Here is a 21,456-nt window from a genome sequence, read left to right as displayed (position 1 = left end):
CCATTCCCTTCCCTGGACACTCTCCAGCCCCTCCAGGTCTCTCTTGTCAGGAGGAGCCCAGAGCTGCCCCCAGCACTGGAGGTGCCCCAGCAGTGCCAGCACAGGGGACAGGCACTGCCCTGGGTTGTGCCTACACTATTTTGGGTACAAAACCCCCTTTTAGATATCCATGGATATGTGAGAGGCATCCCATCCTCGTTGCTCAAGGTTGGTGAGATGCAGAACACCTGAGCTATGGGATTTGCTTTGGGAGGAGATAATCCACCTCCATGTCCATCTCCAGCATTCTCTGAACTGCATCCCAGCCCAGGTGCTGCTCCCTCACTGTCCTGCCCAGGTTTGACAGCAGGAATGATCCAGTTCCCTGTTATTTTAGGGATGCTGCAGCCTGGTTCCCAGTCCGGCCACCACAGACTGATCCTCATCTCCCAGCTCCCTGCTGCCCTTCCAGGACCCTTGGAGATGCTCTCCTGCCCCAGGCAATGCTCCATGTGGACACCAGGTGCTCCAAGGCCGTTACCTCCACTCTGTATCTGCTCAGCACCGGCCGAATTCCCAGAGGCACCGGCAGGATGGGACCCCGATCCATGTCCGTGGGGCCATCGATCGGGGGCAGGTCTGACTTGCCCCCAGGGCCGATCTGGAAGAGATGGGTCATGGATTGGGATCTGCTCCTCTGAGCTGCTGGGAAGCAGTTCTTTGGTCCTTATCACAGAATCGTGGAATCCCAGATTGGTTTGGGTTGGAAGGGACCTCAAGGATCAATGCATTCCAACACCTGCCATGGGCAAGGACAAATTCCAGAGGGAGCTGGGAGGTGTCCCAGATGGAACTGGTCCCTGTTGTTGGGTCTGGGCTGTCTGAGAGTGCTGGGAGCCCAGGACAGGGGTTTAGGGGAAAGGAAAATGCAGGAGGTGCTGGAAAGTGCTGTTCTTCCACACAGGACAGCCCCTGGAGCACCCCAAATCTCTCAGCCCACCAGTGTAGCTCATCCCAGGGCTGTTCCATCCTGGAATTGCATCTGCTGCACTGGGGGTGAGGAAATGGAGATGTGGTCCTGGAGCTCAGCCTAAGAGCAGGTTTAAGGTCCTGCTTCCAACCCACGGCTCGGGAAAGGTCAAATATCCCATGTGAGACATTCCCTAGAGAAACCACCCCACTGCAAGGAAAACTGTGGGGAAAAGGGCTTGGATGAGCACCTGCCCTGGCAGAAAAAAATATGGGAAAAGCTTTTCATGATGGGAAAATAGGCATGGAAGTGGGAGAATTTAACTCTGTTAACTGATTATAAATCACTGAATGGTTTTGGCTGGAAGAGACTTTAAAGACCTTTTAATTCCAACCCCTGCTCAGGGCAGGGACACATTCCACCTTTCCAGGTTGCTCCAAGCCCCATCCAATCAGGCCTTGGGCACTTCCAGGTGTCTTTGATGAACAACAAGTGGTTCATCCATCCTAGAGAAACTAGAAGGATTTAGCAATTAACCAGCAAGGGGAGAAGTTATTCCCAGTTATCCAGTTCTCCATGAATTAATCCCTGATCCCATGCAGGCCTCCATCCCTCCTCCCCATCCCTTTGTCCAGCTGGCACCTGGAGCAGCTCGAAGGCGGCCAGCAGGTCCCCAGCTGTGGCGTTGCCGCGGTAGATCTGGTAATATTCCAGCTGTGGTGGGAAGCGCGGGGGGCAGTACTGCTCGTCCGACATCTTCACCACCGGCTTGGCGAATGTCCGGCCCATGAAGTCAGCTTTTCCCTGCAGAAAGAGCCCTTGGGGTTAGGGAGCCAACAGGAGAATTTCAGAATTAGACCTGTGGTTCTCCCCAAGAACATCTGGGATTGGGAATCCAACACAAGAATTCCAAAATTAGAGCACTTGGGGTTGGAGATCAAAATTAGCCACATGGTTCTCCCCAAGAGCACTTGGGGTTGGAGATCCAACAGAAGGAATTCCAAAATTAGCCACGTGGTTCTCCCCAAGAGCACTTGGGGTTTGGGATCCAATATGAGAATTCCAAAATTAGCCACGTGGTTCTCCCCAAGAGCACTTGGGGTTGGGGATCCAATATGAGAATTCCAAAATTAGCCACGTGGTTCTCCCCAAGAGCACTTGGGGTTGGGGATCCAATATGAGAATTCCAAGATTAGACCCTCAGTTCTCCCCAAGACCAGTTGGGGTTGGGGATCCAATATGAGAATTCCAAAATTAGCCACGTGGTTCTCCCCAAGAGTATTTGGGGTTGGAGATCCAACACAGGAATTCCAAGATTAGCCACATGGTTCTCCCAGGGAGCACTTGGGGTTGGGGATCAAACACAAGAATTCCAAGATCAGCCCTGAAGTTCTCCCCAAGAGCTCTTGGGGTTGGAGATCCAACACAGGAATTCCAAAATTAGACCTGCAATTCTCCCCATCATGGTGGAACAGGATCAGGATGAGTGCTCTGGGCTGGGCACACCAAAGCTCAGGGAAATCTTTCAGTCCTGGCTCCTTGAAGGAGGTTTGGGACAGCTGAGGGTTAGAACAGCAAGGAGGCCATGGATGAGCAGATTTCCCAAAGGGAAAGACTCCACGTCTCCAGCCTTTTGCTTCCCTCTCCAAAAATAAGATACATCAAGTCACATCTGAGATTTATGGGCAGCAGTGTCTCCATGGGAGATGTGGAAGGATCGTTTCCCAAGGATCAGGAGAAAAGGCTCCCCACATCCTCTGCCTCCAATTTGGGAGTGATCCTGGCATCCCAATCCCACACATTTCCACGGGAATTTCTTACCACGGTGTCCTGGTCGTAGATCTCGATGACGATGATGGGTGGGTCATCCCGCATCTCGTGAGCTTCCCCGTACAGCTCCACGTTGTCGAACACCAGGAGCTGATCCCAGGTCGGGCAAAGGGTCTCGTTGAGGACCTGGAGAAATGGGAGAGATTCCTACTGCTCCAGGGATGGACCAGAGTCCTGGGAAAGGGTGGCAGGTGGGGCTGCTGTGCATTTTTTGGATCAGGGAGGCATCAGGAATTTCCCAGGGATTTTTCTGAGGAAAACAACCCAAGAGCAGACGAGCAGAGATGGATTATTCCCAGTGGCCACCAGGCTTCCTAAAGCTTGGCAACCCTTGGACTGGGAAGGGAAGGGCAGGGCAGGGCAGGGCAGGGCAGGGCAGGGCAGGGCAGGGCAGGGCAGGGCAGGGCAAGGCAAGGCAAGGCTTAAAATCACTTTAACATGACCCAGTTCTGCTTAAACAGGCAGGGAATTGCAGGGAATCTCAGGGAATCAGGGGAATCATGGAGAATCAGGGGGAATCACATCCACAGGGATGTGGGATGTTTGTTGGGAATGGGCTCCTGGAGAGAGGTCTGGAAAGAGCCAATCCCCAAATTCAGAGCTGCTTTTCCCACTGCAGGATCAGCCTCATCCTTGCTCAGGGGATCTGTGCCACGAGAGCAGGATGGAGCCTGCAGAGCCAGCCATCCCCAAGTCCCTCCATCCCAGGAATGCTCACCTCAGTGCACTGGCTCTGGGAGATGAAGAAAACCCTCGCAAAGGGATCTGAGAGACCACTGCTGTCAGCTGCAAACAAACTCCTGGCTTGGTACATGTGGGCTCGCAGCTGGAAAACCTGTTTCTCTGCAAGAGAGAGGGAATGGGGTGACTTGGGATGGCCCACCTGAGGGACATCTCCAGGGCCTGGTTTTGCTCAGGGATGAAGGATCTCAGCTCAAAGCAGGAATCCCAAATGGATAGGGATTTCCCAGGCATCCTGCTCATCGTGTGCACAACAACAGCTGTGACCAGGACTGGGATGAGGGGATGCAATTCCCACCCCCCAGCTCTCCTAATGTTTTCCCCTTAGCTCCTGGAAGCCCTTGGACCATGACAGAGGAGAGAGGAGGAGAAAGACCAAGGGGAGGGGCAGTGGAGAGGAGAAGCTGAGTTCAGGTGAGATCCCACAGGGAGCCCAGCCAGGCTCCCTCCTTCCCTCCCCACGTCCCATCCCTTGGCAATTCCTTACTGGTGTACAGGAGGCTGATGGGTGGGAAGGAGGGCAGGTTTTGGCCTCGGGGGACTTTCTTCTCCTCAAATCCACAGGGGAGGCCACTCAGGAAGTCCTTGCGCTGCTTGTTGAGGCCCAGCCACAGGTAGATCTCCATCTTGGCCTGGACTGTCCAGCCAGCAGGGCCGAAGCCCCTCTTCCCAGGGAGCTGAGCACAAGGAATGGAAAAACTCTCATGGATATCGGGAATATGGACAGATCCCTCTGGGGCATTGAGCTGCTGTTCCTGTTCCAAGGATCCTTCCTTTGGGATCGTGACACTGCTCTGGCTCGTGCATTGTCCTCTTCCCACCATGGTTTCCTTTCCCTAAGCCAGAAATCCTCTGGATTTCCAGCTGGATCAAACATCTCCCTCCTTCCAAATATTTCCCACGGGGAAAGACCAGCGGTTCACCCTCCCTAGGAGCAGTTTTCCAGCCCTACCAGTAGGATATAGAACAGATTTTCCCAATATTCAAATGCCAGGAAAATTGGGCGCACAACCCTCATCCTCATCTCCCAAATTCCCTCCTCCACTTCCCTCCTCTTGGCTGCAGCTCCCCCAGGACGGACAGATCCTCACCTTGAGGAAAACTGTCTTCACCTTGGCGCAGTCCTTGCCCATCTCCTCGTCCACGATGGAGTAGAGGATGTCCTTGGAAGGGATGCGGGCGTAGGCGATGCGCTTGTTGTTGCTCATCATCCAGATGAAAACGTCGGGAATCGTGTGCTGGGGCTGGGAAAGCCACCAGAGAGCCCTGTCAGAGCCCCAGCTCCCACCACCGAGGCGCTGGGAGGGCTGGGGGCGTTCTGGAGGCAAATCCAACAGGTTCCGTGGGAGATGGATGTGGCTGTTTTCACAGTAGGGGCGCTGGAATGGTTTCGAGATTCCCACCCCAAAAAAAGTTGCTGCGCTAAGCCCAGCAGGAAAGAAACTGGGATTTTTGTTGGTTACAGTTTAAAAAAATAAAAATTTGAGGTTAGGAGATGGAAGGTTTTCCTTCTCTCCTCCTTTGGTGGCCATGGGGACAGGAGGACAGTGGCCATCCCTTCATCCCTCTCTAGGGAAGAGACTCCCAGGCTGGACAGGACCCATCACACCTCAGATCTGGGTCTGGTCAGGGCCAAGGAAGGCCTGGCTGTAACCAAGGGTGGAGCTGGGAGATTTCCAAGGGAAATGGGAGCAGGAGGTGGAACAGCCAAGAGCCCCCACTGAGCCAGTCCTGAAGTGTGAAAATATCATGGAATCATAAAAGGCTCCAGGGAGATCTTGGAGCCCTTTACAGGGCCTAAAGGGGATCCAGGAGAGCTGGGGAGGGACTTGGGACAAGGGGTGGAGGGACAGGACACAAGGAATGGCTTCCCACTGGGAAAGGGCAGGGATAGATGGGATTTTGGGAAGGAATTGTTCCGTGGGAGGGTGGGGAGGGGCTGGGCTGGAATTCCCAGGGAAGCTGTGGCTGCCCCTGGATCCCTGGAAGTGTCCAAGGCCAGGCTGGAAACTCTTAAATTTATTTTAGCATTGCTCATTCCCACCCAGGAGTGTACAGGGATCGTGGGGCAGCTCATGGACTTGGAATGGCTCCTTGACCAGGGACCTCTCCTGCCCTCGGAGGTCTCTGTCCATCCATCCATCCCTCTCCCTCCATCCATCCATTCCTCCCTCTCCCTCCCTCCCTCCCTCCCTCCCTCCCTCCATCCCTCCCAGGTTTCTGTCTCCCCATGCTGACCCAGCCACAGCCACCCCTGCCCGTGATGGACCCACCTCATCCGCCAGGAACCTCAGCTTCTGCAGGAAGTTCTGCACCAGCTTCAGCTTGTCCTTCACGGTGTTCCTCTTGACCTGGGAGCGCAGGGCTGTGGCCTGCTGGGCCATGTTCTCCTGCGGGGACAGCCAGGACATCAGGACACAGCTCGGACAAGGGAAGAGAGCCTCAATCCCACCACAGCAGGGTGGACACCTTCGGACACCTTTTGCTGACCTTGGCATGGGAGGCCCATGAGAGGGCAGAGACAGCCAGGAGGAGGTGACACCACAAAGGTGTCACCTGAGCATAAGGAATTCTGGGGTGGCTTAAGGACGATGCCTCTCCTGCTGTCACGAGCACCTGACCCTCAGATCTTCCATGTGAAGATGTGGAATTTAACAATTCCAGGTTCTCTAGGATGCTGGTGGCCACTGAAGGTGGCTGTGCCAGCTGGAGAAGCCACTGGCTCCTTGTCCATCTCTCCTGCACATCCTTGGCAAGGAGTGGGGCCACCATCCCCAAACCTCTGTCCCTAGAGCAGCTCTGTCCTGCAGGGTTCCCAAAATTCCCCCCAAAGCTCTGTCCCTGGGGCAGTTCTGCTCCTGAAATTCCCCTTTCCAGCTCCTCTGCGCTCTCAAATTTCTTTCCAGAGTGTGGTGGAGGGGAGGCTGCAGAGGCCCAAGTGACCCCTGGGACCTGGGTGAGACCCGGGTGGGCTTTGGGCTCCCCTGCTCTGAATTCAACCCCAAACCCTCAGCCTGCAGGGACTGCAAACCAGAATGTCCATGGACCAAATTCCAGCCCCCACTCAGGAATCCTCCTCCACTCTGCCAGGGCCTGTGCCAGGGCCTCCCCACTCTCCCAGGGAAAAATTCCTTCCCAATATCCCATCTATCCCTGCCTTCTGGCAGTGGGAAGCCATTCCCCATGTCCTGTACTTCTAGGCCTCATCCAAAGTCCCTCTCCAGCTCTCCTGGAGCCCATTTAGGGTCAAATCCCACTCACCAGCTCCCTCATGCAGGACTTGAGCCTCTCCCTGTCCAGCCTCGTGCGGGAAGAGTGATGCTGGTCCTTGTCAGCCAGCGTCAGGAAGCGCCTGTGGAAAAGGCCAGCAGGGTTATTATTCCCGTGGGAATCCTTCCCAGGGAGGTCTCTGCCAGCAGCAGGGGGAAATGCTTTCATTTCCTGCAATTTCCCACAAAACTGTGGGTAAGGGGCTGGTGCACACCCCGGGCTCAGAGTCAGGAAGGGCCAGTAGGTGCCACCAGGTGCCACCAGGTGCCACCAGCCTGTGGAGGTTGGATGGAGGTTTTAATCCGTGATTTGGGGTGCAGATGAAAGCACCACCTCGGCCCTGTTAGGGCCTGAGGCAGCTGGTCTGGCATTGTACCAACATCATGGGATGTTTATGTCAGTCCCATTTGTGCCTGACAGTTTTTGTCTTTTCTCTTTATACCCTTTTTATACATATTTTTATAACCTTTGCAATTCCCTGTAATTTAACTCCGTGTACCTTAGACCTACATGTGCAGCCCTGCATTCTATTTCAGCTGTGTTCAGAGGTTCTCTGGGGAAGACAAAACATCCATATCTCAAAGCTTGGCCTTGAACAGAGTTCCTCTGTGGAATTTGTTTTTGTCAAGTGATTTAGTTTTCATTTCATATTGTACTTCATTCTACCGATTTCATTTGTAGCTTCAGTTACAATAGGGGGAAAATTGCTTCATTTTTAAAGTTTCTTGTTAGATTTTAGGTAGATTTGCTAATTTGTAAAGTAAAATTTGTCCATGAGGGGTTCTCCTCGGTGTGATTCCACCTCTGATGAGAGGGCACCTGGGATTTTATTAAAACCAAAGTGATACACCTTTTTTCCCTATACTGCTGCATCTGCCTCTTATTTCTAACAGCTTTTAAGGCATCACAGTCATCCCAAGGACAAGGCAAGGTGAGGTGACACGGCCAGCCCCGCAGGGACCTGCACGGTGTCACTCTTCTCACGTGTCACTCACAGGCAGCTGCTGCTGAGCTCCTCCAGGACGCCTCGGAGCCGACGCTCCGGGTGCGGCTTCTCTGTCTTGATCATCTCTTGCACGTCGTTGAGCCCCTCCTCCTGCAGCACCGATGGGGACAGCGTGAGGGACAGTGGGAGGCTGGGGAGCCCCTGAGCTGATTCCACACCGAGGGAAACCCCGGCTGGTCCCTGGGACACGTTTGGGGACCCTGTTCTGGGTGCTGGGAATGGCTCCAGTGGCCTTCAGGAATGAGCTGGCTGAGGTTCAAACCCTCTTGGAAGGATCTGCCGGGGAAAACCTTCACAGACCCAGTGTGGAGCTCTCCCAAAGGCTCCTTGGGAATGAGCTGAGAGTGTTAATCATAAAATCATGGGATGGTTTGGGTGGAAATCATTGAATTCCAACTCCACAGGCAGGGACACTTTCCACTATCCCAGGGTGCTCCAAACCCAGGGGCAGCTGCGGCTTCTCTGGAAATCTGCACAGGGCCTCACCACCCTCACAGGGAGCAAATCCTCCCCAAGATCCCACCTCAATCTCCCCTTTTCCAGTTTGAAGTCATTCCCTGTGTCATGTCCCTCCACCCCTTGTCCCCAGACCCTCTCCAGCTCTCCTGGAGTCCCTTTAGGCCCTGGAAGGAGCTCCAAGGTCTCCCTGGAGCTTTCTTTCCCCAGGCTCTGCCCCACAAATGCTTCAGCCCTCCAGCCCAGGTGACAAAGCCTCCCTAGCCCTGTTCCTTTTTGGGGAACACCTGGATCTGACCCACGCAATTCACAAGGAGCTGGCAGAATTTGGTGATTCCTCCCTGGGAATTTCCCCCTTTTCAGGCACAGCTGTCCCTGCTGTGTGCCAAGGTGCAGAGACACCCAGGGAGCCTGGATGTGGCTGTGCCTCGTGCCAGCCCCGTGTCCCAGCTGTGTCCCTCATCCCTCCCTGTCCATCCCCGTCCATCCCTGACCAGCTTGTCCGCAATCTTGTCCATGATGTTGGCGTTGTAGAGCCGGCGCCGCTGGTCCTGCCACCAGCTCCGGATGTAGATGCAGGGCTTCTTCTCCAGGTAGGGCAGGTGGAAGTAATTCCTGGAAGAGGAGACAGGAGGGTCACTCCGTGGGGGTGACAATCCTGCCAGGAGCAGGCCTCTGTCCCACACCAGTTCCCGGGGGCAATGCTGTGGTGGGAATATACAGGAAATATCCAAAAACTTGGGAGGGGGAGTGGGAGGAAGGTGGCTTCAGCTTCGTCCTGAGGAACAGAGGCTCTGTTTCTCCCAGGGCCATTCCCAGGGCTGGGATGGAGGGATGGACAGGGATGGACTGGGATGGATCCATGGAGGGATGGACAGGGATGGAGGGATAGATGGATGGATGGATGGATGGATGGACAGATAGATGATGGATGGATGGATGGATGGATAGATAGATGATGGATGGAGGGATGGATGGATAGATAGATGACGGATGGAGGGATGGATGGACAGATGCAGTGCCCAGGGGCTGCCAATCCCTGGAAGTCTCCACAGCCACACTGGACAGGGCTTGGAGCAATCTGGGATAGTGGAATGTGTTGGTGTTGGAATGGGATGAACTTTAAGATCCCTTCCCACCCAAACCATCCTGGGATCTTGAAACCTTCTGATTGCTCCAACCCCTGCCCAACCTGTCCTTCCTGCACAGCTAAAGCAAGGATGATCCATATTTTTGGATGCCTGAGCGCCGGCCATTGGCCAGGATCCACCCCCTGGAAGCCACTTTGGATCCTGTTACACCTGGAATCACCAGGACTTCCCGGGTATTCCCACCAGATGTCAGCACAGCCTCGTGGTGGAGCGGGAAGCTCCCAGCTCCCAGGGGCTGGAGATTTTTGGGAACACAGGGTGGAGAGACCCCAAAATATCGCAGCTTTTCATCTCCCCTTGGGATTCACCTGGACAGGGAGCTGGGGAACAAGGGAGGGAATTCCAGGGAGACACTTAGACTCTTATCTTCACTGGAAAGTCCTTTCCCAATTGATTTAATCAGACAGGTAGCTCAATTAACACCAATCTCCTGCTGAAGTTTGATTAAAATCCACTTTAAGTGAATCTCATCAGTTTAAATCCAATTATCTTCCTTACCCCAGTCCTTTGTATTCAGATCCAGGCTGTGGCTCAAGCCCAGCCCAGACATTCCAGGGCACTTCTCACCAGGGAGAGGAAAAAGATTGGAGTATTCTTATCCCAATCTCCTGCCTGATGCATTTGCAGATTTTTCCATCAGTTTTTCCATCCAGGATCTCAACACCACCAAAGCCACCACTGATTTCTATCCCCAAGTGCCACACAAGGTAGGCACAGTGACCCAATGCCCATGTTGACCCACTAACCTGTCTGTGACCAGGGGGACACACTGACCATACAAATCCAGGGGGCAGAGTGACCCAGTGCCTAGGTGGACACACTGACCTGTCTGTGCCTAGGGGGACAGAGTGACCCAGTGCCCAGGGGGACAGAGTGACCATACAAATCCAGGGGGCAGAGTGACCCAGTGCCCAGGGGGACACACTGACCTGTCTGTGCCCAGGGGGACAGAGTGACCCAGTGCCCAGGGGGACAGAGTGACCATACAAATCCAGGGGGCAGAGTGACCCAGTGCCTAGGTGGACACACTGACCCGTCTGTGACCAGGGGGACAGAGTGACCCAGTGCCCAGAGGGACACACTGACCATACAAATCCAGGGGGACAGAGTGACCCAGTGCCCAGGGGGACACACTGACCTGTCTGTGACCAGGGGAACACACTGACCTGTCTGTGCTTAGGGCAACAGAGTGACCCAGTGCCTAGGTGGACACACTGACCCGTCTGTGCCCAGGGGGACAGAGTGACCCAGTGCCCAGGTGGACACACTGACCCGTCTGTGACCAGGGGGACAGAGTGACCCAGTGCCCAGGGGGACACACTGACCTGTCTGTGACCAGGGGCTTCATGGGCGGGGATGAAGACACGGACACCAGCTCTCCATCCTCACCACCACCTTCATCCTCACTGGAATTCTGGAGCAGCTCCGACTCCTCCTCATCCCCATCCCCTCCCTCTTTCTTCCTCCGCAGGAGGGGTTTGCTGGAGCCATCCACCTGGTTGCCATAGTTACCTCAAGGAAATTAAAAAAAAAAGTTGGAATTAGTTCACAGGGTTTTAACTCCCAGCTCTGGGACTGAATCCAGAAGTTTTCTGTGCAGGAATCATGGAGAACGTTGGAGTTTGACTTCCTGGGGCCATTTCCAGCAGCCAGGAATGAGGGAGGGGTGTCTGTGCCCTGCTCCTGTCCCCTCTCAGTCCCCTGGGAATACAATCCCTCCCGGAGGTGACCTCTCCGGAGCACAGAGCTGGGATGGGAGAGGGATCAGCTCCACTGGCCACAGACCCTTGGGATTCTGATTTTCACACCCACCACGCTCCCCAAGAACCAACCAACCTATGGTGACCTCGAAGTTGATGGGTTTGTCCCCAATCTTCCTGTCGATCATGGTGGCCTCCAGGAAAGCTCCGAAAAGGAAGAATTCCTCCATCTTCCCGCTGCAGTTCTGCAGGAGAAAGTGATCCCAGGGGTCAGAGGGAGGGACAGGTCCATCCTTTGGGATGCAACTTCCAAAGGGACCAGGAGGGTTTTCTCCTCCATCTCTTGGCTTGTTGCAGCGAGTGTTTAATTAACGATTTCCTTTTAATATATTTAATTAGAGATTATATTTAACTCTGTTTGGATCTGTCACCCCTTGCCCAGGAGGGACTCTCAGGGACATTCAGGAACACAAGGCTGAGTTCACTCCCAAGATTAATTGATCAAAGCACACAAATCCAGGTGCCTGGATGCTCGCCTGGAATTGGAATGGTTTTATTTCCGGGTGGTTTCATTCCCCCTGACTGGGAAATAAATTGAGATTCTTGGCTTCTGATTGAAATCCAGCAGGATAAGAGGGAGACAGCTAGGGGATGACTCATTGTCCGTGTGTGTTTCCCACAAGGAGAAACATCCCTCAGTTTAGGAAATCGTGGAATGGTTTGGGTGGAAAGGGATCTTAAAGATCATCTGGTTCCATGGGCAGGGTCACCTTCCACTATCCCAGGTGGTTCCAATCCCTGTCCAGCCTGGCCTTGGACACTTCCAGGGATGGATCAGCCACAGCTTCTCTGGGAAAGTTGTGCCAGAGCCAGATAAATGATGTCAGACATTCCCAGCACTCCTAAGGGAGGTGAGCACTGGAACGATCCTAAAACCTGAAATCTCTGCAGGATTTGCTTCCATTGCTCTGTGGGATCCAGAACAGCTTGGACAACACTGGAAATCCTCAGTTTATGGGAGCAAGGGTAACAACCCCAGATTCCTGAGACCCCAAACTGCCCTCTGCATGCTGTGGAGTCACGAGGACTTACATCAGCCACCGCCGTGGCCTGCTCCACCTGCACCTCGGTGGAGCTGTTGATCTCGGGGTTGGTGGTGTCCAGGATCTCCACGGCCAGGCCCAGCAGGAGCCGCGCGCGGAAGGAGACTCCTTCACCCAGCCCCTCGTTGAGCTCCTGGTGCTCGTCCATGAGGGTGTAGTTCCGGGTGGAGCCGTACATGTTCACCCAGGCGGGGCCGAAGGTGGGCAGGAAGCCTGCGGGGGTGGAACGGGCAGGTGGGAGTGGGATGGGCAGGGAGAAGGGAATGTATCATCACTCAGGGTTGGCATCACCTTCCTGGTTGGTGTGTGGTGACAGCGGCTGGGATATGTCCTTGTGTGTCCATGGAAGTGAGGCTGAGATCATCCATGGAGACAGTTTTCAGGGAATCCCAGGGTCATTTGGGTTGGAAAAGTCCTCCCAGACCATTGAGTCCAACCTTTGACCAATCCCCACCTTGTCCCCAACCCAGAGCACTGAGCACCATATCTAGTCCTTTGTGGGACACCTCTAGTGATGAGACTCCAAACCTCCCTGGGCAGCTCCTGCCAAGGTCTGACTGCCCTTTCCATGGAGAAGTTCCTCCTGATGTCCAACCTGACCCTGCCCTGGCATAGCCTGAGGTCATTTCTTCTCATCCTGTCCCTGACCGACCTCCCCTGGCTGTCCCCTCCTGTCAGGGAGTCATGCAGAGCCAGAAGGTCCCCCCAAACCTCTTGTTTTCTTTCAGGTAAATTTGCAGGGAAGGCAGTGATGGGAACTAGGCAGGGCTTCAGCAATTCCCCATTTTGAGGGTTGAGGAAGGAGAAGCCACCATTAATCCCTTCCCAGCCCCACCTTCGGTTTCCCATCTTTGCTTGGGTGTGGGAATGGGGAGCCTGAAAAATGCTCATCCACCCATGGAATTTTTGGATCAGCAGATTGTGCTTGGGTGTCTTTGCTTTCAGGTATGGGCTGAAGGTTTGTGAGGGGTCTCGGGCTTCAGGCTGTGGTTCCAGTGACCTCTCACATTTCAGGGCACCAAGGAATTCCAGGGTGGGAAAGGAGCCTGGGATACTTTGGGAATTCTGTCAAAGGAACGCCCACACCTCAGGTTTACCTTTGTCCCCTTCGTTGGAGATCTTCCTCAGATCGATGAAATGTGTCCCGATGGCCACGTCGTTGACCTTGTCCGAGTCGCGGATCTGGATCTTGATCCGTTTGCACAGCGGAGGGAACATCTCCGTGAAGATGATCTGCTCGTTCCAGAGGGGCTCGTAGCTGCTTTTTTGTATGGATGTCTTTCCCTGGGAATTGAGAAGAGACGGATATCAGACAAGGGTTGGAACTCCTGAGCTGTTCCTCACCTCCTGAGCTGCTCCCTTCCATCCGTTCCGCCCTCTCCTGAGTAAGGAATTCCCTTCCTTAGATGGAGAGCGCTCAAAACCATCATGGAGAGGGGAAGCACAGAAAACAAGGTGACTCCATATCCATCCTGATGTGCCAGGTGACACCATGCCCATTCCCATGTGCCAGGTGACCCCATGCCCATCCCGATGTGTCAGGTGACCTCGCGCCCATCCTGATGTGCCAGGTGACCCTATGTCCATCCTGATATGCCGGGTGACCCCATGCCCATCCCAGTATGCCAGGTGACCCCACACCCAATGTGCCACATGGTGCCACACCCATCCCAGTGTGCCAGGTGACCCCACGTCCATCCTGATTTGCCAGGTGACCTCACACCCATCCTGATATGCCAGGTGACCTCACACCCATCCTGATATGCCAGGTGACCCCACACCCATCCCAGCATGCCAGGTGACCTTGATATCCCAGGTGACCCCATGCCCATCCTGACCTGCCAGGTGACCCCACGCCCATCCTGACATGCCAGGATGACCAAGACCACTTATGACCACCTGCTGATGTCACCTCCTGTGGTCACCCTGGGACTTCACCACTCACCTTCTGCCCCGCGAAGGCCACCTGCACGTAGGGGTCCACCAGGTCCTTGTTCTCCCCGATGAGGGCCTTCTTGACGTTGGCCATGATGCTGGTGTTCATCCTGGGCAGCCCCTCGGCGCGGTAGATCTTGATGTAGAACCGAGCCCACTGCCGCTCCGGAGGAACCCCATCCGGGAGCAGGAGGTTCCTGGAATGCCAAAGGATGGGGTTGGGAAGAGCTGCTGGGGTGGGGTGGTCAGGGAAGACCAAAGGTTGGGCTGGGTGATCTCAGAGTTCTTTTCCAACCTCTGTGATTCCATAAAAGACCAAAGAGAAGCTGCCCCACTTTCTGAGTGCTGACTCCATGGAAACTGAGTGAGCAGGATGTGGGAAGAGCCAATTTTGCCTTGGAGCTTGGGGACATTATTTTGGGGGGAGAAATAAACTCCATCCATTGGGGTTTTTGGCACATGTGGCTTTCCACCTCTGCAGGAAGAGATGAGCCCGTGGGAATTCTGTGAACAAAATATTTCTAGGGGAATCCTGGGAATTACTGGAGTTTTCCGTGTCTGGTGGAAGGTGTCACAGCCCATGGCAGGGGGATTGGAACAGGGTGATCTTTCGGATTCTTTCCAATCCCAACCATTCCGGGATTTTAGGAAAAAGTAGGAGAACATCACCACCACAGCCTGGAATGAAGCCCAAGATACTGGAGGTGATTCCTCAAACCCCAGCAGGTCAGGAAAGCTGCCCTGGTGGTTTCTGGCTGTTAATGGTTGGACTTGACCCCAGAGGTCTTTTCCAACCTAAACCATTCCATGATTCCACATGGGGAGAGCCTGAGAGGCAGATTTGGAATGGAGATATTTAATGAGCTGGAAACATTTTGGAATCAACCCATAAAGTCTCCTGACCTTTGATCCATGAGCTTTGAGCGGTTCTGGGAAGTTTAAATACCCTGTCCACATACAGCCTGGGAAACCTCATCCAGAGGTCCAAACCTCATCCAAGGCAGGTCCTTGCTCTGCCTTGGCAGTGGGTGATGAGATCCCATCCCATCCCATCATCCCATATCCCATATCCCATCATCCCATATCCCATCATCCCATCCCATATCCCATATCCCATCATCCCATATCCCATATCCCATCCCATATCCCATATCCCATCATCCCATCCCATATCCCATATTTCATCATCCCATCCCATATCCCATCATCCCATCCCATATCCCATCATCCCATATCCCATCATCCCATATCCCATATCCCATCATCCCATATCCCATATCCCATCATCCCATCCCATCCCATATCCCATATCCCATCCCATATCCCATATCCCATCCTCCCACCCAAGGGCCATCAAGAGCATCAGATGAAGAGTGGGGACATCAGGCTGGGTGACACCAGGCTGGTGTTGCCGTAGAGTTTGACCACCAGCAGATGCTCTGACCTGCTAGGAATGACTGCTCTGAGCTGGAGGTCACCTGGAATTGCACCAGGACCATGCATTCCCTCATGGAAAAGCACCGGATTGGTTCCTCTGCTTTCACGTGCCACCAGCCCCAGGTTTGGCTCCTGTCCCCACCACACGATCCAAGGCACAGATATTCCCAAGGAAGTCAGGAAGAAGCAGATCCCAGCAGATCCCTACCCTTCAATGTCATCCTCCTCCGTCTCGTTGGCCTTGTGTGGGGTCTTGATGTTGTCCCCTTTGCCCACCACAGCGATGTCACACTTGAGGTAGCCCTTCAGGCCAGCCGTGAGGTCCTCGGGGTCTGACAGGATGGCCCATTTGTGGTAGAACTGGTGCTCTGAGACCCAGGGGATGAGAGAGACTTTTGTCACAACCAGACATGGCCAATGCCACCAGGACACAGCATTCCATGGAGAGGGACCTGCCTCGGAGGGATTCCAACAAAAACCCTGGGAATTTCATTGGGAAGGAGTGTCTGGTGTGGAAGATGGAGGAACAATGGGATAAATGGAAGGGGGGTGGAGTCCCAAGTCCCCATCCTGGAGGGATTTAAAGCCGTGTGGATGTGGCACTTGGGGACATGGGACAGTGGTGGCCTTGGCAGTGCTGGGGATGGTTGGACTCCATGATGAGCTCCAACCAACCTCTCCCTTTTCCTGGCACCTTCCTGGCTTGGATAAATGCCGGACATGGAGGGCAGGATGCAGCCCAGGACCTTCCTGTCTGGAACACTGATGTCCTGCCAGGGAATGTCACCTGGGCAGGGCGGGGTTGGACACCAGCACATCCAGGAGGGACCTCGGTGACACTCAGGGCAGCTGGAGAAGAGCTGCATCCAGGGAATCCTTGGAGCTCCTTCCAGTGCCTGAAGGGGCTCCAGGAGAGCTAGAGAGGGATTTGGAAAAAGGGACAGGAAACAGGGAATGGCTTCCCAGTGGGAAAGGGGAGCTTGGGCTGGGATGTTGGGAAGAAATTCCTGGCTGGGCTGGAATTCCCAGAGAAGCTGTGGCTGCCCCTGGATCCCTGGGAATGTCCAAGGCCAGGTTGGACCGGGCTTGGAGCACCCTGGGACAGTGGAAGGTGTCCCATTCCACCATGGCAAGGGTGGAATTAAGTGATCTCTAAGGTCCTACTGCACCCAACCATTCAGGAATTCCGTTAATTCAGGATGGGACATGGAGCCTTCTCCAGAGGTGCTGAGTTCTTTTCCCTGACCTACGAGCAAGCCCAGCTGACTTTAAATGTCTGGGATATTTAGGCTAAACTGGAAGAACATTTTCCAGGGAAAGTAGCCCCTGCCTGGCTCCTTTATCAGGAATTTTACTCCATGGAACAGCGCAGAAACACAAGAATCATTACAAAAAACATTCAAGTACCAGGCTGGGTATAAACAGTCCCAACGTCCATCTTGAAGGAGCCCACCAAGGTCCCGCTCCGCAGGAGGTTTTTGGAGTGGATCACCTGGAAATCAAGATGGGAAAAGCACTCAGGAATTTTCTCAGGGCCTGGGAGACACAAGGCCCTTTGGAGAGATCTTCAGTGCTGGATGGGAAAGGAGCTGAGGAGTTTTCCTTGGTCTGGGGGTGATTCTAAGGACACCAAGAGGTCTGGTGGGGTTGGCAGCTCCTGATTAGTGGAATTCCTCAATTCCTGATTAGTGGAATTGCCAGGAAGTTTATCTTCGGAACGAATAAAATTTTAAAAAAAGAAATTTTAAAAAAAAAAATCTTTGGAGCAAGATCCCTTTTCCAGCCACTACAGCAGGAAACACTGGGATGTTTCCCTGATGGAAGAGGCTTTAGGATGCTCGGAATTTGAGAAAATTGGGAGAAATTGTACAGCCAGTCTGTGCATGGGGTGGATGTGGATGATCCCAATTAATATGCATGGGATGGATATGGATGATCCTAATTAAATGTGTCCTAATTGGACAGGGAAGCTACAAATCTTGTCCATCACCTTCCTGGTTTTGGGAGGACTGAAATCTCAGCTTTGCTCTCAGCATTCCCAGTCTGGGATTTCCACAACAGCTCTGATGCCCCAGGAATTTCCCTGGCGGGCTCTGGAATGTCTTTCCTCTGCCCAGGAATAAAAAAATCCCAAGGTTTGGTTCTACCTGGCTCTGGAATTCCAGAGATTATCCACAAAAATGACATAGGGAATGTGGGAACTGTGCAGAGCCAGGAATGAAGGTCGGAAGTGAAAGAGGAATTGGGGGTCTGTGGATGAGAATTCCTGTGAGGAATCTCACATCAAGGACCTTGAATCCATCCCAAAATGTGTGGTTTTCTTCCAGAGGCCCCCAAAAAGGACAAGGACAAAAGGTCACTTACGGACAGCTTGATGATCTTGTCGAACATGACGTCGGGGGGGACGTGGAAGTCGAAGACGAAATACTGGAAGGGAAGGAGGAATTGTGAGGGGTGGGATCTGCTGGGATTGGGAATCCCCTGGAGAAGCTGCGGCTGCCTGGGGAGTTCCTGCAGCCCAGCAGGGATGATGCATCCATGCAATCCCAACCCTCAACGTGGGACCGCAGGGATCCTCCATACCCCACTGAGCGTGGGGAGCCAACGGAAGCACAGATTTCCTGGAAAACCCAGGAATCATTCACCACGGAATGCCAGAGGGCAAAGGCTTCGTCTCTCCCGTGTGGTTTGAGATTTCACCTTATTCTGACAGGAATTTAACCCAAAAAACCCACAGAGTAAAATGAAATCACTGAATCAAGGGTGGAGTAGCCCCGAGGGGATGGAGTAGCACCAGGGCCAGACCCACCTCGTTGTAGTAGGGACAGTTGGTGGATTCCTTCATGGATGTGTATTTCTTCTCCTCGCCCACCTCCACGCACACCACGGGGTCCATGTTGAGCCCCACGAGCTGCCGGGCCTCGATGACAGTGATGCTGACCTGGGAGAGGAATTCCCGAATTTCCACGTCCCGGGAGCAGCTCCAGGCTGCCTCCACTCATCCCCCCCAGGTCTGATTGTGGGGATTTTCCAGTGCAGTGGGGTCTGCTGGTCCCACTGGGACACAGATGAGGAGGAGCTGGTGGGGTGTGGGATGCAGGAGATCCCAGGAATCCCAGTTGTTCCACCCCAGGGACAACTTCACACAACATGGAAAATCCAATGGATTTAGCCAAGCTGTGGGATCTGAGGGATTGATCCCATTGGCTTCACTTCTGCTGGACACGACAGAGGTCTGATGGAGTGACTGGAATTGGGAGGAACCTTAAAGCTCATCCCATTCCACCTGTTCCACCATCCCAGGCTGCTCCAAGGAGAAATTCCATGGAGACAACCTCCAGAGAGCTTAATTTGGGCTCTTTGGGCTTTGCATGCTGGAGAACAAACCCGTTTAATGACTTAATCCTGTGCTTATGGCTCCACCAGTGAAATTCCAGCTCTTGGGAGTTCCTGGTTCCAAGCCTGGTGAGTTGAGACCCACCAGGAACTCCAACGGTGTCCCCAAGGCCAGGGATGTGGCCCCAAGGACACAGGTGGTGTCACCCACCTGGTAATCCATGGGTCTCCCAGCACTGGGCTCCATCCTGATGTCAGGCTTGGACCTTGGGAAGAGCAGGAGAAGCTCTGGGTCAAAGCATGGATGGAATTCATGGAATCATGGGATGGTTTGGGTGGGAAGGACCTTAGAGATCAGCCAGAGCCTGACACCTCCCACTATCCCAGGTTGCTCCAAGCCTCATCCAACCTGTCCTTGGACATTTTCAGAGATGTCCAAGCTAAAATTTATCTGGGAATTCTATTCCAGGGCCTCACCACCCTCACAGGGAAGAATTCCTTCCCAATATCCCATCCAACCCTCCCCTCTGGCAGTGGGAAGCCATTCCCTGTGTCCTGTCCCTCCACCCCTTGTCCCAAGTCCCTCTCACTGCTAGAGCAGTGTCACCCTCAAAGCTCCTGCTCCCTTTGAATCTGAGGAATATCAACCCTGGGAGCTGGGACACTCCACAGAACTTTGGTGCTCACTGCTTCAGGTCAGATATTCCAAAAAAAACAACACCCTGGCTCCATGGGACAACAATTCCCAACACTCCCTCTGTCAGGGGTCACACATTTTTGGGATGTCTGACTTCAGGTCCCGCTGGCACAATCCCAGACTGGGATCTCACCTTTTGTTGGAGACATTGGTGGTGACAGCGGTGACAGAGGCCAGGGAGATGGTGTCTGGCTCCAGGCCTGCTCCGTATCTCATGGCCTTTCGGTCCAGGTCTTCTGTTTCCAGAACAGCCGGATCATCTGCGGGAAGAGGATAAAGGAATGGCTCCGGTTTTAATTTCCGTCGCTGAATAATTAAAGGCCGAGAGAAAGGAAACCAATCCATCCCCTCGGCCTCGGCTGGGAACACAAAAACAATGGGAAGCAGGTCGGGTCTCGGACAACCTGCTCGGGAAAGGGGCTGTCAAAGAGATGATGTGGAATTCCATCTGGGCAGAATTCCTGTGGAGGGGTTTGGGAAGGAAAAAATAACTAAATGGGACAAACATCCTGAATTCAGGGGGTGAAAGAGAGTTTGAGGAAGAGCTGGAGGTCTGAGGAGCACGAGAGATGTTGCAAAGACAACCAATTTGCTGGTTTTGAGGAGAAAGGGGTGAAAAAAATGACAGAAATTAGTAATTCCCAAGAGGAAAGATTGCTGTAGGGAGAATCAAGAGCCCAGATCCCATGCCTGGGATTTTACTGGGAGAAGTTCCTAATGCTCCTTTCCTATGGAAAGGGTTTCCTTGGACTCAGGTGGGAGATTGAGGCTGAGCCAAAGCCACAGGAACTGGGAATTGCTGCCTCCAGCTCTGGGATCCTGGGCATGGGAAGGTCATGGAGGTGCTGGAGAGAGTCCAGAGGAGGCCATGGAGCTGCTCTGAGGGCTGAGGAAGGAATGGGAAATTCCTCCTGGAATATCCACCCTGCAGAGCTGCTCCAGCCCTGGGATCAGCATCAGGACATGGAGCTGGGAATGTGCAGCTGGAGAAGGGAAGGATCCAGGGAATGCTCAGAGCCTTTTCCAGAGCCTTCCAGGAGCTCCAGGAGAGCTGGAGAGGGATTTGGGAAAAGGAATGGGAAAGAGGGAATGGCTTCCCAGTGGGAAAGGGGAGCTTGGGCTGGGATGTTGGAAAGGAATTGCTGGCTGGGCTGGGATTCCCAGGGAAGCTGTGGTTGCCCCTGGATCCCTGGGAATGTCCAAGGCCGGGTTGGTCCTGATGTAACCTGGAGGATTCTGGATGGGGTGGAAACCTCCATGGAATATTGGGAATGCTGGCTTGGCCAACAGGCAGTGGGTGCAGGACACTCATCCCATCCCATCCCAATCCCAATCCCAATCCCAATCCCAATCCCAATCCCATCCCCAGTGGCCAGGTGTCAGAATTCCAATCCCAGCCCAGGGGAGGTGTGGGACAGCCAGAATTTCCCAGGAAAGGAGGGATCAGGAGCCTCCCAGCCATGCAGCACTGACCACACCACAGTGACCATTCCTTGACCACGGATAAATCCAGCCTGTGGAGACAATTCCATGGGACCAAATGCCCTTTTCCCGCCTTTGCATCCCAGATGTTTTCCCATGGAAACTGGAAGCTTTAACCAAAAAGGAGCACCCAAGCTCTGGGAAGAACACCCAGGTTTCCATGCCAGCATCCCAGGAAAAATTCCCTTTTCCTATCCTCCAACCTGGCCAGAAAACACTGGAAGTTTTCCCAAAATCGTGATCCAAACAAGGCTTTTCCCCGCCTGCAAACACACATTCCCGCTTTTCTTTGCGGTGGAAAACTGATCCTCGGCTCCGAATGGAAACAACAATGAATTTCCAATCGCTGCCCTCTCCTGCCTC

General features: G+C 53.8%; 1 protein-coding gene across 2 annotated transcripts in view; it reads right to left on the bottom strand.

Annotated features, from left to right (window-relative positions):
* Positions 1-21,456, bottom strand: part of OTOF (otoferlin) — an 81,138-nt gene that overhangs the window by 20,940 nt on the left and 38,742 nt on the right. For both annotated transcript variants that reach the window (XM_085057229.1, XM_085057228.1), the window contains 21 exons: positions 19,745-19,871; positions 19,126-19,180; positions 18,388-18,519; positions 17,943-18,005; positions 16,986-17,070; positions 15,787-15,946; positions 14,152-14,338; positions 13,304-13,490; positions 12,196-12,419; positions 11,240-11,348; positions 10,729-10,915; positions 8,747-8,867; positions 7,786-7,886; positions 6,782-6,872; positions 5,794-5,910; positions 4,612-4,764; positions 4,008-4,197; positions 3,498-3,622; positions 2,771-2,905; positions 1,592-1,753; positions 521-640 (listed from right to left, as the gene is read on the bottom strand). In XM_085057229.1, coding sequence (XP_084913355.1) covers positions 521-640; positions 1,592-1,753; positions 2,771-2,905; positions 3,498-3,622; positions 4,008-4,197; positions 4,612-4,764; positions 5,794-5,910; positions 6,782-6,872; positions 7,786-7,886; positions 8,747-8,867; positions 10,729-10,915; positions 11,240-11,348; positions 12,196-12,419; positions 13,304-13,490; positions 14,152-14,338; positions 15,787-15,946; positions 16,986-17,070; positions 17,943-18,005; positions 18,388-18,519; positions 19,126-19,180; positions 19,745-19,871 — 2,831 coding nt within the window. The remainder of the gene's footprint in view (positions 1-520; positions 641-1,591; positions 1,754-2,770; positions 2,906-3,497; positions 3,623-4,007; positions 4,198-4,611; positions 4,765-5,793; positions 5,911-6,781; positions 6,873-7,785; positions 7,887-8,746; positions 8,868-10,728; positions 10,916-11,239; positions 11,349-12,195; positions 12,420-13,303; positions 13,491-14,151; positions 14,339-15,786; positions 15,947-16,985; positions 17,071-17,942; positions 18,006-18,387; positions 18,520-19,125; positions 19,181-19,744; positions 19,872-21,456) is intronic.

Source organism: Lichenostomus cassidix, chromosome 3 (genome assembly GCF_008360975.1).
Source record: "Lichenostomus cassidix isolate B80296 chromosome 3, HeHo_3.0, whole genome shotgun sequence".
NCBI classification, from domain to species: domain Eukaryota; kingdom Metazoa; phylum Chordata; class Aves; order Passeriformes; family Meliphagidae; genus Lichenostomus; species Lichenostomus cassidix.
Note: the sequence above shows the minus strand (reverse complement) of the source record. Positions and strands in the feature narration are given on the sequence as shown.